Source organism: Microtus oregoni, unplaced genomic scaffold (assembly GCF_018167655.1).
Source record: "Microtus oregoni isolate MIOR12 unplaced genomic scaffold, Mior012 000057F_ref0000458, whole genome shotgun sequence".
Taxonomy (NCBI): Eukaryota; Metazoa; Chordata; class Mammalia; order Rodentia; family Cricetidae; genus Microtus; species Microtus oregoni.
The window spans coordinates 10,551,131-10,565,083 of NW_024543833.1; the positions used below are offsets into that span (position 1 = coordinate 10,551,131).

Sequence of the window (13,953 nt, forward strand, 5' to 3'; positions counted from 1 at the left end):
ATTGTGTTAATGTATCACATCTTCTTTATCCATTCTTCAGTTGAGGGGCATTTAGGTTGTTTCCAGGTTCTGTGGCTATTACAAATAATCCTACTATGAACATAGTTGAGCATTGAACACATGTTTTTATGGTATGATGGAACATCTTTTGGGTATATAACCAACAATGGCATTGCTTGAGGTCTTGAGGTAGATTGTTTTCTAATTTTATGAGAAATTGCCATACTGATTTCCAAAGCGTCTGTACAAGTTTGCACTCCCACCAGCAATGGAGGAGAATTCCCCTCACACCACAACCTCTCCATAAGTTGCCATCAGTGTTTTTGATCTTGGCCATTCTGACAGGTGTAAGATGGAATCTCAGAGTTGTTTTGATTTGCATTTGATTTTTTTTTTTTTTTTGCATCTGATGGCTAAGGATGTTGAGCATTTCCTTAAGTGTCTTTCAGTCCTTTGAGATTCATTCATCTGTTGAAAGTTCTGTGTTTAGGTCTGTACCTCATTTTTTATTGGATTATTCATTCTTTTGATGTCAAGTGTCTTGAGTTCTTTGTATATTCTGGTGATCAGTCCTCCGTCTGATGTGGAGTTGGTGAAGATCTTTTCCCATTCTGTAGGCTGCCGTTTTGTCTTATTGACCATGTCCTTAGCTTTACAGAAGCTTCTCAGTTTTAGGAGGTCCCATTTATTAATTGTTTCTCTCAGTGTCTGTGCTGCTGGGTTATATTTAGGAAGTGATCTCCTGTGCCAATGCATTCAAGTGTACTTCCCACTTTCTCTTCTATGAGGGTCAGTGTGGTTGGCTTTATGTTGAGGTCTTTGATCCGTTTGAACTTGAGTTTTGTGCATGGGGATATATATGGATCTATTTTCATTCTTCTACATGTTGATATCCAGTTATGCCAGCACCATTTGTTGAATATTCTTTCTTTTTTCCATTTTATATTTTTAGCTTAAAGACCAACTTCTATGCCTTAACTCCTAAAGGACCCACTAGCACCACCCTGGGGACAAATCCTTAGCATACACACTTTGTGGAGGACATTCAATACACAAATTATAACATTTGCCAAGGTATAGATTTCAAAGAGGTGAATTCTCTCAAAGGTGAATTTAACGTAGCAAAGGTCTTAAACTCATCAAATGAGAAGGGAATAAATAATATGGTAAAACTGTTCAAATGGGCATTTGAGGAATGAAGATGTAAATAGCCAATAAGGTAAAAGGATGTAGAAGTCATGTTTTCAAATAAACATGAGGTCAGCTTATGTTTAACAGGCACTAAACTTGCGAGTTATCTTTTCTTCAGCACAGAAACCTTCAAGTCAATACATTGACTCAAAACTGTCTGGGAAGGCCGGGCGGTGGTGGCGCACGCCTTTAATCCCAGCACTCAGGAGGCAGAGACAGGTGGATCTCTGTGAGTTCGAGGCCAGCCTGGTCTACAAGAACTAGTTCCAGGACAGGAACCAAAAGCTATGGAGAAACCCTGTCTCGAAAATCAAAAAAAAAAAAAAAAAAAAAAAAAAACAACCTGTCTGGGAAGATCATTTTATTGTCCATTTTTGTTTCATGAGCTGGGATCTCACTAGTTGCTCAGGCTGGTCCTGAACTCTTACAGTCCTTCTGTTTCAACTTCCTTCATAGTTTGTAACGACGTAAGCAAATGCAGACAGATTGTAAAAATATATATACAGCTTTAATGGAGAAATAGTCTTACAGAACCACCATTCCTGTGGAGACCAGGAAAGCAGAAGCAAGGGCTGGGAGAAAGCTCGTCAAATTTATAGGCAAACATTAGCCCGAGGCGAACATGCCCCCTTAGGGGCGGGACTTATCCCTACAATAGTTGACAGTACAGGCTGTACCACTGCATAGAGCTGGATGTGTTCTATTTTAAATAGTAAACAGCAAAGGCAAATGCAGGGACAATCTCCTATAAGCAAAGTCACCTTGTAGTAAGCCTGTGGTGACTTGTGACCTACCAGGGACATGCAGTCGCCTCTGGCCTCTGTCCAGTTTTAGGTAGTTTCCTTACAGGCTACAGTTTGGAAGTTGGGAGTCAAAACGTGTTCTTGTGGGCAGGGCTTGTAGACCCTAGACACACCACAAAAATATATAAATAAGTAAAAAAAATTGCAGCGGCAGGCACTGTGTGCGTGTGTGGTAGTGATGTGTCTTGGCTCCGGGGAGCTTTCAAGTTGGCAGTCTCTAAGGCTCTTGTGGCCGTTCAGACTCTTTTGGCTACTAGGAACCCACTCTCCTCCCTGGGAAAAATAGACGCTTGAGAGTGTCATGAGATTTTGCAGGAAGCATCATGCACAGGGAGTGGTCCAGCTGATAACTGGGTGAGGTCTTTATGCCGGACTCCAGGCAACAACAAACTGGGTGTTACTGAAGGTACATCCCCATCAAATGATTCTGGAGAGGAAAAACCGAGCACTGTTCAGCCCAGGTTGGGTGCTGAGGGGATGCTGGTAGCTGCCTCCGGTTCCTTGGGAATCGGGTTGGAAAATGTAGTTCTCTGAGGAGTCTGAGATAGGCTTCTCTCTGTCCAGCCAGTTTCACCTTTGGCTGTGTGCTTCTGGTCACACCCTTGGTGTGGACACCTTTGACATTCGTCTTCACAGCTGAGCATCTTCTGTTCGTGTAGCCCGGCTGCCCTAACGATAGGGATTCCTTCCTTACAGAGTAACAGATAGGACTCAGCTCTCCTCTCTGACTCAAAAGACACAGATCTCATTTGCTTTCCACAGTGGCATTGCCGTATTTCCTCTGAGTTAATGGCTGCTTTTCTTCCCCATCACTGAATCCCCATGACTAACCATGGAACGGCCCTCTTTGGGACATTAAAAAGTGGTTTTCCTCATGGAGAAAGCCCATTGACACTACTGAACCCCATCCTCATGACGCACGAACAAAGCGAGGCTCACATGCCTGGTGTCTGCCGCTCCCCATATTCCAGTCAGCAAGCAACATTGTTTTTTCTGGGTTCACGCGCTGGAAGCTGAGGGTGCGGCTAAGTAGTGTGTCCAAGATTCACCACAGGATTGGAATCCAGGCCTTTCTGAGTTCTCAGTCTTTTTTCCCACAAGGAACTGGAGCAATGAGAGAAAACAGCAAGACAGATGGGGTCTTCCTGAATCTGTACCAAGAATCAGAGAATTCTTGAGCTTCAAGGGTGATGCTGATGGGACAATTTCCTTGAGTTTAACCCCAGCCTTTTAGGGGGATCTTATTACCCCTTCCCATGACTGTTGCTGTGCAGGCTATACAAACCTAGGAGGGAGAACAGGGGAGAAAGTGACAGGATTTAGTGGGCCTTGTTTTCAACCATTGGTCTACTCCGGGTGGTACCAGTCAAAGAGCTGAAGTCTACTGAAAAAAGCAGCCAAAACAAAGCCTTGTGTTGAGAGAGCAACTGAGACAAACCTGGATGAATGGGTGCCGGTCAAACTATGAGGCAAACCCAAACGGGAGTGCACCCTGTCTGCTATCCTCGTGGGAGGAGGCAACTGCAATGTTTTAGTATAGCTTTGTAGTAAAGCACATTGTTTCCAGTTTTTGAATAAAGACTGCAGCTTGTAGTGATATGAGCGGCGGGGCTGAGTCCCCAGCACCCCGGCCACCTGCTAGCTTATGCCCGAAATAACAACACACAAACTGTATTCATTTAAACACTGCTTGGCCCATTCTCTTCTAGGCTAATTCTCACATATTAATTTAGCCCATTTCTAATCATCTGTGTGTAGCACCCCAAGGTGCGCTTACCGGGAAGATTCTAGCCTACGTCCATCCTGGGTCGGAGCTTCATCGCGTGTGTCTGCCCAGGAGAGGAGAGGATGGCGTCTCTGAGCTCACTTCCTCTTCCTCCCAGCATTCTGTTCTGTTTTTCTCCACCCACCTATGTTCTAAGCTATGAGCCCAAGCAGTTTGTTTATTACTTAGCCAACGAAATCAACAGATTGATATATGACACTCCCACATCAGCAGCTCTAACCATTGGCGTAATTATCCCTGACTGAAGGGCAGGAATCAGAAGTTCCTGGGGGAGCCAGCCTAAGGTCAAGCTTCCATCTCTTAGTGTCTCAGTTCCCTCGTCATCTGAGGACCGGCAGCAGGGCTTGTGGGTCTCTGAAACTGTTCTGAGGATGACATGAAGATGATTTTTTTATTTGCCTGATACTTAGCAAGTATGATACATTATCTGTCACTGCTATCATTGTCATCACCATGGTCCCCATCGTCTTTATCCACCATGCCATCAGGTTTTGTATTCATAGGAACTAGTAATTATTAATATTGGGCAGGCAGATGAAGGGATACACATAATCACTAAATGTACATTATTTAAAAGGACCCTGACCATATTTGAAGGGAGACTGGGTCAAGAGAATTGATTGCTTGGGGCCTGGAATTTGAGACCAACATAGTGAGATCCCATCTCAAAGCAAAAATCACCTACCAAGTAGGAGCCCTCAGTTCTGAACCCTCAGGTAAAGCTAGGAGCCACTTTCTTTAGATTTTTAGTGTGTCTATGTTTAGGTTTGGGTTTAGAGTCAATGACTTCTCTCATACACAGGATACCTGTATGGTCAACCTAATTCAGATGAAGTCGAAGCTATGCAACCGCAGCTCCCAGATTTTAGCACTCGCCCTTCTGACTGTCCTGATGTCAGCCCCCCAGAATGTTTCTGTGCATTCTTATTGTGTGTTGGAGTAAGACTATTAAACCAAAACCAGGTGGTGGTAGCACATGCCTTTAATCCCAGCACTTGGGAGGCAGAGGCAGGCTCTGTAAGTTTGAGGCCAACCTGGTCTACAAAATGAGTTCTAGAACAGCCAGGGCTGTTACACAGAGAAACCCCATCTCAAGAAACAATAACAATAAAAAAATAATAAAATAAAAAAGAAAGAAAAGTAAAAGACTATTAAACCGCAATGCAGCGATCCTCTCTATGTGTAAATACGTTGTTTAATTAGCAGATTGGGGGAATCTGGTCTATCAGCCAGCCCGATGGCTGCAAGCACAGGGCAGGAAGACCTTAGCTCCTTCCTTCTTGAGAATGCTAGAACTCCAGAATGCTGAAGCATGTGAATATTAATGTCCCCTATTCCAGCGCAGGGGACAACTCCAGTGTTTCCTTGGCCATCGTCCAAGCTGGTCAGAAGGACCAGGGCCTCTATTACTGCTGCCTCAAGAACAGTTATGGAAAAGTCACTGCTGAGTTTAACCTCACAGCAGAAGGTAAACCTCGGCTTCTTCTCGGCTGCTCGTCAAAGCCCCAGGCCCCTGCCAACTCAGAGGGACGCCTGTCCTGACTCTGGTCTCTCTGTTTCCTTCTAGTTCTCAAACAGCTTTCCAGTCGCACAGAATATAGAGGTAAGTGACGTCAGCTGACCTGGCAGAGAGTGGGCTCCCCATCAAAACACAGCCAGCTCCTCGAACACACATTGCTCTGTGCACTCTCCCGACCAAGTGCACTCTTCTCTCTCCCAGGAAGGGCTACCTTAGATGCCCGTGATGATGGCTTAGGTTCCGTTTCCATGGGGCTAGAGGGGCCATTCTCCCAGCTATAATTTCAGTAGATTTCAAACACCTAGAAATGTATTGTTTGTGGAAAAAAACTGAACTGCAGCCATGCAGTTTTGGAAAATTGTCCGGGGGAGTTTGGACTTGAAATTTTTTTCTAGGCATAAATCTTGCTTGCATGGAGCTTTCTAGTCGGTTATGGTTACGTTTTGATTCTTCAGTTTTCTTTTCAGCTAAGCAGAATATAACCTTGTTTCGTTGCATTCTAATAAAAAAAAAATAAAGATGTGTTTGCTTTTGTGCTGTCTTTCAGCGCATTTGGTGTTCTATAGCCTAATAGCTGCTCATAGACATCCATGCTGCCCCTAGGCTATGCACTGAGTTCCCATAGCCTGGTGCACTCTGAGCTTGTTGTGTCCTGTGTTGTATCTTCACTGGGGAGACATCTGCGGGGTCCTGCCTGGCTTATTCGTCTGCACTTGAAGGGAAGCATGAGGATTAAGAAAGAAATAGACAAGAGATAGCTGATAGAGTCGGGAAGGCATCTAGTAAATACTGAAATTCGCCTCGCGTTTATTTCTCACAGGCTTTATGTACCCTCATCCAGAAATGAGGGGAACGTCAAAAGGCTTCTTTACCAAGATACAAAGAATAAACCAAGTAATTACCTTCTCAATACCCCAAACACCGAGTAACCACACCCTAGGTCAAAACATCCTGTTAGTAACCACACCTTAGGCCAAACCTCCTCTCATATACTTTGAAGTAGCAAGACTAGGCCTGAGCTCTCTGACTTTTAGTCAAGGTGGGACGAATTCACACCCGTGGGCTCCCCCAGTCGTGTGGTAATCCCTCTGGGGAAATGCCTTTTCAACCTGTAACCGTCTACCCTACCCATTGTGCTGGCCCGTGATCTAAATTACCCCACACAGCCACTTCTTAACAAGATGTGGTTGCTGGGAAGAACTGCACACAGCAACAAAGCAGCTCCACACACCCCTGCTGCCAGCCCTGCATCAGCACAAGCGTAGACAACCTCTGCCACAGCATAGCACCCTGGACCAGTTTCAGGAGAGAGAAGCATTGGTGGTCATATCGGGTGAGCATCTGGAAGATGTGCTGCGTGGCATTTAAAGCAAAGAAAATAACTGAGACCTCTGGAAAACAGCCATTGGAGATAATCAAAATATTCTAGTGTCCAGTACACAGAAAGCAAGAGACTGAGACTGCTGGGTGGGATGGTTGTATCTGTGCCCCTGGCTCTGGTGTGTGTGTGTGTGTGTGTGTGTGTGTGTGTGTGTGTGTGTGTCTTGCCTCAGCTGGATAGTGAGTTTGAAGTCAGCCTGGTCATATGAGACACCGTCTCAAAAGGCAACAAATTAGCAACAAAATCCCTAGAATCATGATTTAGAAATGGTCTAGCCAACACTGTGATATTACAGACTGTAATAGGAGTACTTAGGAGCCTGAGGCAGACGAATTGTGAATTCCACGCCAGCCTGGGCTGCACAGCATGATTGTCAAGGAGTGGGGGAAGAAGGAAGGAAGGAAGGAAGGAAGGAAGGAAGGAAGGAAGGGAGGGAGGGAGGGAGGGAGAAGGAAGGAAGGGAGTAGGGAAGGAAGGAAGGAAGGAAGAAAGAAAGGAGAAGGCGGAAGGAAGAAGGGAGAAGGAAGGAAGAAGGAAGAAAGGGAGAAAGAAGGAAGGAAAAAAAGAAGGAAGGAAGGAAGGAAGGAAAGAAGGAAAGAAGGAAGGAAGGAAGGAAGGAAGAAGTAAGAAAGGGAGAAGGAAGGAAGGGAGGGAGGGAGAAGGAAGGAAGGAAGGAAGGAAGGAAGAAAGAAAGGGCTGAGAGACAAGTGCTGCCGGATCTCCTCAATGGTGCTTTTTGCTCTTCTGTTTCACCATCCTTTAGTCTTGCTTCTGGTTACTCTGCATGTCTCTGCTTTTGTTTTCCAGATACACAAAAGTCTTTCCTGGACTCCCCAACTTTGTTCCAGCCAACCTCCCCTTGTACACAACAGCCCTCAGCCTGTTCTCCTTCAATGGTTTCTCTCCTCACTCCTGTTAACTTTGTCTTTGTACGGCATTAACCATGATCTGTCCCTCTGTGTTCTACAGGTCACCTTTATCTTTATCTGCTTTTTTTTTGGGGGGGGGGATTTGAGACAGGCTTTCTCTGTGCAGCTTTGGAGCCTGTCCTGCCCCGCTGTCTTTATCCTTATAAAGGGATTGTAGTTAAATCACAGACTAGGACTGGAGATGACCCCGCCCACTGAAAGCTGTGCTGTGTTGTAGGATGCGAAGAGATAGAATTCAGCCAGCTCATCTTCAAAGAGGACGTCTTCAATGACAGCTACTTCGGGGACCATCTGCGTGGCCAGATCTCCACGGAGGAGCTTCACTTCGGGGAAGGGGTGCACCGCAAAGCTTTCCGTAGCACGGTGATGCAGGGCCTCATGCCGGTCTTCCAGCCCGGCCACGCATGTGTGCTCAAGGTGCACAACGCTGTTGCCCATGGGACCAGAAACAACGATGAACTTGTGCAGAAGAACTACAAACTCGCTGCTCAGGTGGGAAAGGGAGCAAGCGTGGCTCTCTGGGTGAGAGAATGAAGTGCATCATGAGATGAAAATGAGAGAGTATTTCCATATGGGCATTTGGCTTCTTTAGGGTGAGGATTAAGGCTGAATGTTTGGGGGACAACATTGGCTTCTCGGTCCTCAGAAGGAGTTGGGCTCAGCTCAGGAACACTCCTTTTTGTCACCTGGGGTCCAATGGGCTGTGATCATGTTGGTCCCCAAGGCAAAAAAAAAAAAAAATCCTCTTGAACAAAGGGCGATATGATGGGGCCTAGGAATCTATTCATCTGACCAATCTCAGAAACAGGAATCGTCTTGCTGAGCAATACTCTGAATTCTTCTAACCATCTGGATTGCAATGTCTTTGGGGGATACAGGAATGCTACGTTCAGAATACTGCCAGATACTACGCCAAGATCTATGCCGCTGAAGCTCAGCCTCTGGAAGGCTTCGGAGAGGTGCCAGAGTAAGTCTGCTGAGCCTGCCTTGGGTGACTGACTACCTGTGACTTGCTGTGGGTGTGGAGGACTTAGAGGTGGGAGGGTAAGAAAGACCCATTAGTCAAGTGTTTGTTTTTGTCTCTCTGGGTTCTACAGGTCACCTTTATCTTTATCTGCTTTTTGAGGGGGGATATTTGAGACAGGCTTTCTCTGTGCAGCTTTGGAGCCTATACTCCATGGGGGATCATAAGGCTGCTGCCCTGTTCTTATTTTATTTCCAGAAGTATAAGAGAATACCTGGTAAGGATTATATTTTTAAATTAAAAAAATGTAATTATGTGGGGCTGGAAGGATGGCTCAATGATTAAGAACACTGGCTGCTCTTCCAGAGGACCTGGGTTCAAATTCTATTCACATGGTGTCTTATCCATTCCTAGGGGTTCTGATGCCCTCTATGGCCCCTGTGGGCACTGCAGGCAAGGGGTGAACAGGCAGACATGCAGGCAAAACACCATACAAATAAAAATAAATTAATTTTTAAAATGTAAATTGAGTGCTAATTTGTGCCTTTGCGTGGGGATGTGCACATGGGGGCGCAGATGCAGGATTCAGGATCTATTGTCCTGGAGCTGGAGGGACAGGTGTTTATGAGTCACTACACCGTGGCGGGGGGCAGGTACTGGGGACAAAGCTAGAGTTCTCTGCAAGAACAGGAAGTACTCTGAACCATTGAGCCATTTCTCTGTCCCTTGATAGTCTTAAATTTTTATTTATTTATTTATTTATTTATTTATTTATTTATTTATGCTGCCAGGGAGATGGCTCAGGGTTTAAGTTCACTTGGTGCTTGTTCAGAGACCTAATTAAATTCCCAGCATCCATTGGTGGGGACTCATGACAGTCTGTAGCTCCAGTTCCAAAGGATCTGGTGCCCTCTTCTGGCTTCCACAGGCACTGCATAGTTGTGATGCAGTGACACATGGATGCAAAACACCTGCACACACAAAACACACATTTTTTAAAAGCTTATATCACTATTGTGCATGTGTGTGCATAGACAGTGGAGTGTATGTGCCATGGCACACACGTGGAGGTTAGAGGGTAGCTCTGTGGAGTTGGTTATCTCCTGCCTTTCTGTGGTTTCCAGGGATTGAACTCAGGTCACCAGGCTTGTAGAGCAAGTGGCCCTACCTGCTCGGCCACCTCACCAGCACTGCTATTAAGTAAATATAATGCGTGAATAGAAGAGTGGATTCTGCCACATTAAATAGATATCACGATATCTACCATGTTAAATTGAAAACTGGACACATCCCCATGCATAGATTCCACCTTCACTGCCTTGCCTTAACAGTAAACAAATACACGAGAACAAGAAACGGTCACAACACAACTAATAAGCAAGGTGACACCACAGGGAAGACCAGGGACACTGGAGCAGGATCCACTTCCCATAATCCTCTGGGCAGAGAGTATATGCTTCATCCACTCATTGCCTGAGTATTTTGAGGCTCAGCAAATTCCTGAGAGTCTGGAGCCTGTGTTTATTAGCTGTTTATGTGATAAGGTCATATTTTCATGCTAAGTAGAAAGAGAAAGGGCCATGCCAGGACACTGGAGATACAGGAAGAGCAGCCATTTATACATCAGTGAACACAAGAGGGGAGGAAGAAAATAGTTCCTGTTTGCATGCTCCCGCTTCCTCAGAAACCCTTCCCCTTGGGTAGCATGATGTAGTAGGATGCCCCGTACTTTCTGCTTTCTGCCAGGAAGCATGTGACACACGTGTCTAGTACAAGCAGCTTCGTCAGCAGCTTCAGCAAAATGAACAATGCCGCAGAGAAACAACTGCTTTTCTGTTAAACACAAAGCCAGGCGTTGGGGTGAACTCAGTTTCATAATGTAGGAACTTGCCCACTATCTTTCTTGTTCCCTCTTTTTGCCTGCCTCTGTTCTCTTAAGTTCTGCCTTAAGGGAGAAAAAGTAGAAATGGTAGCAGAATTTTTAGGGCAAAAACCTGCATTTTGGCAGCTCTAACAGGCTAGGTTTGGACACCTGCCCCAGGATGATCAGTGATGGTGAAAACCAGAGGAGATTGAATTCATGAATTGGGAGAAGGGATGAAAAAGGAGACCCATGACTCCAAGTTCATCCTTGGGATGCTGACAAGAGCTGTAGGTTGAAATACAAGAAGAGCCAGGCTGTGGGAACGCATATCTTTAAACCCTGCACTCGGGAGGGAGGCAAAGGCAGGGTGGACCTCTGTGAGTTAGGGGCCAGCCTGGTCTGTAGAGTGAGTTCCAGGATTGCTAGGGCTACACACAGAGAAACCCTGTCTCAAAAAAAGAAAGACAGGAAGAATTGTGGCAGGAGGCTAGAAGCATGCATAACTAAACCAGGAAGAAGGCCAGGAGCATGCATAATTAAACAATCCTCTGTCTCTCTAGCTTTGCTTCTGCAAGGTGAGCCAGGGCTGTTACTGATGTCACCTCTGAGGATGTGACCTGATTTCTGCTGCTGCTCTGGGGTGGAGCTGTGTCCTAGAGGATAATCGAGCTTCCTAGGGCGGGGTCTGTCTTGAGAGGTCTTGCTGCTTTTGGAATCCAGGTGTTCGGAGGATGCTGATTTCTGTGGCTTCAGCCTCGACCTGGTGATGAGACAGGTTAGGTGCAGGCACTCCTTAAATTTTGAACATGCGTAGGCAAAATCAGGCAGGACTCTGGCTCCAAAGCAAGGAGTCAGACACAAAATGAAGGCAGAGCTACCAAGATTTCAGTCTGCTTTTAGTTACCTTGAGGCCCCAAATGAGAAGTCAATGCTTTTGTGGTTATTATTTTTATTATTACATTTTTATGAAGTATGTGTATGTGGGTGTGTGTGTGCATGCACTCACACGTGTGCATGTGTGTGTGTTACAATAAATGTGTAGAGGTTAGAGGACAACATGTAGGAAAGGATTCTCTCCTGTGACCGTGAGGGTCCTGGGGTTTGAACTCAGGTCATCAGGCTTGGTGGCAACTGCCTTACCCAGCAAGCCATCTCATTGACTCCATGAAAGCAGTTTCTAAGTGCCCATCGTTAAAGCAAAGTCGTGGTATCCTAGTGCAGGGGCAGCCCCAAGTTTTGTGCAGTTTAACTCTTATACCACGTAGGGCCCTTTTAAAGGAAAAGAACACATAATGGATACCAAGATGGGTTTAGGGGCCTAGAAGGGTGGGCTCAAGTAGGCTGTGGAAGTTGTTTGATGTCATCCGTATTCACCAAACAGGCTGCAGCCCTAAAGACAGATGAGGACATTTTTCTATCAAAAACTTAAATCTCCTGCAGTACCCTGGGAGAATTTGCAGCTACATGTGTGATTATAGCATACGGAAGGGTAAGCAGTCTCTGAAGGCTATCTAGGCCGGATAGATACTCACTGACCTAGACTGGAGAATGCTACATCAGGGATGCATACGTGTGTGCCCTGAGCTGGCCCTGCACACTGCTAGGCTTCCAGTTAAGCTCATATTGCTGGGATCTGGAGGCACTGGACCACAGTCAACCTACCCCCCCAAACACACACACACACACACACACACACACACTTCCAGAAATGGGTTCCTAAAGCAGTTTTCTTTTTAGGGAACTTTTGGGATCTCCAAGACAAAACACTCCATACTCCCTGCAGTTTTTGCTTTCGAATTCATGAATATCAATGACATCACATCGTCTATGCAAAACCCCCAACCGGGCAGACACCAAGCTAATTGAGATTGTGAGTAATGCCCAGACTTTGTTCTCGTTCCCCAAAGGCTAAGGAATTAATAAAAACCCAGACAAATCTTGAATCCTTTTGTTTGGTGGGTAATTGGCTAGAAGGAGTCTTCAGAGGGTCCCCTGAGTCTTGCAAATGTGACAAAGCTTGACAGACAAAGGCTTGGTGACGAACCTATTTTTTTTAGGGATATGCAGCAGGGCCACAGCTCCAAACATGCTCCCTCCCATCCCATCGGAGGGCCCCTAGACACTTCTTTAACAAGACACAAAGGCTGGAAAGAATGCCTTAAGAGCCTTTCATTTGCTCCTCCTTCCCCCTGGAAGTTTCTCTCCTAAGACACCCTCCTGGCTACCCCTAGCTTTCTGCAGGTCTACTCAAATGTCCTTTATTAATAAGCAAGGACTTCTGAGTCTGAGTAAAAACGACAGCCCCTTCCCCGCCCAGGTGCAATCTCCTGGGTACCACACCAGACTTCCACGTGACATTTAACATCCTGCAGTTTGCCATTGCCTGTTACCTCCATTTAAATGTAAGTTTCATGGTTGGGGGCAGATGCATGGGAAAGAGAAATGAAAAGGACAGGACTTGGGTGCTCCTGGGTGTGGTGGAGGAGAACGTTTATTGTAGATAGAAACAGAAAGTGTAGGCAGAGATAGGGACATCAGGGAGAGTCCAGAGTCAACATGACCCTCAGCTGGGCCATATGGGGAGATGAGGGAGGGGAAAGGAGAGAGTGGAACCAGGTGCCGCAGCCCGAAGGCCAGAGAAACAAAAGGAGGCAGGTAACCAAAATGTCTGGATTATACAGGGAAGAACTTCTGGTGGGAAGGGCAGCCCAGCCCCTAGGGGCAGGTAGAGGGCAGAATATGCCAACCATGCCCTGTAACAGGTAGGGACTGAGGGGTGCTAGGAGAACCTGGTCCTAGCATTGAACCAGGTCCGCTTTGATGTGCTAAACAGGCGCCTCAGCCATTTGTCCCTGAGTGTGGAACTTAATAGCCAGGGCCTCTGTTTTCTCTATTGGTGTTTGTGAAAGAATGTCTGGAAGAGTGTTAATACACAGAAGCCACTGAAAATGAGTGTTTGCTGACTGAATGAAGTATGAATAGGTAAGGGGTGGGTGAGTGGATGGACGGACAGATGGATGGGTAGGTAGGTGGATAGATGGATGGATGCATGCGTGGGTGGGTGGACGGACGGATGGATGGGTAGATGGGTGGATAGATGGATGGATGCATGCGTGGGTGGGTGGATGGGTGGATGTGTAGATGGATGGGTGGATGGATAGATGGATCGGTGGATGGATGGATGGGTAGGTGGGTGGGTGGATGCATGCATGCATGTAAACATGGGTGGGTGGATGGACGGGTGGATGGGTGGTAGTTGTTGATCCAATGGATTACTGAGATAAAATGATAGAGCCTGGTATTGTGGCCCAGGACTATAATCTCAACACTCTGGAGGCTGAGACAGAAGGAGCTAGACTTCTAGGCTAGTCTGGGCTACCTAATGAGTTTGAGGCCAGTCTGGCTACCTAGTGAGACATTATTTATTTATTTACTGGGAATCTGATACCCTCTTCGGGCCTCCGTGTGTACCATGCACACATGTAGTGTGCATGTATGCAGGTAAAACATCCATAC

At 46.2% G+C, this 13,953-nt stretch overlaps 1 protein-coding gene across 1 annotated transcript in view; it reads left to right on the forward strand.

Annotated features, from left to right (window-relative positions):
- Alpk2 (alpha kinase 2) overlaps positions 1 to 13,953 on the forward strand; it is a 112,633-nt gene that overhangs the window by 85,159 nt on the left and 13,521 nt on the right. Inside the window, exons 7-10 of the mRNA XM_041639119.1 lie at positions 5,121 to 5,248; positions 5,348 to 5,383; positions 7,827 to 8,101; positions 8,488 to 8,576. Coding sequence (XP_041495053.1) covers positions 5,121 to 5,248; positions 5,348 to 5,383; positions 7,827 to 8,101; positions 8,488 to 8,576 — 528 coding nt within the window. The remainder of the gene's footprint in view (positions 1 to 5,120; positions 5,249 to 5,347; positions 5,384 to 7,826; positions 8,102 to 8,487; positions 8,577 to 13,953) is intronic.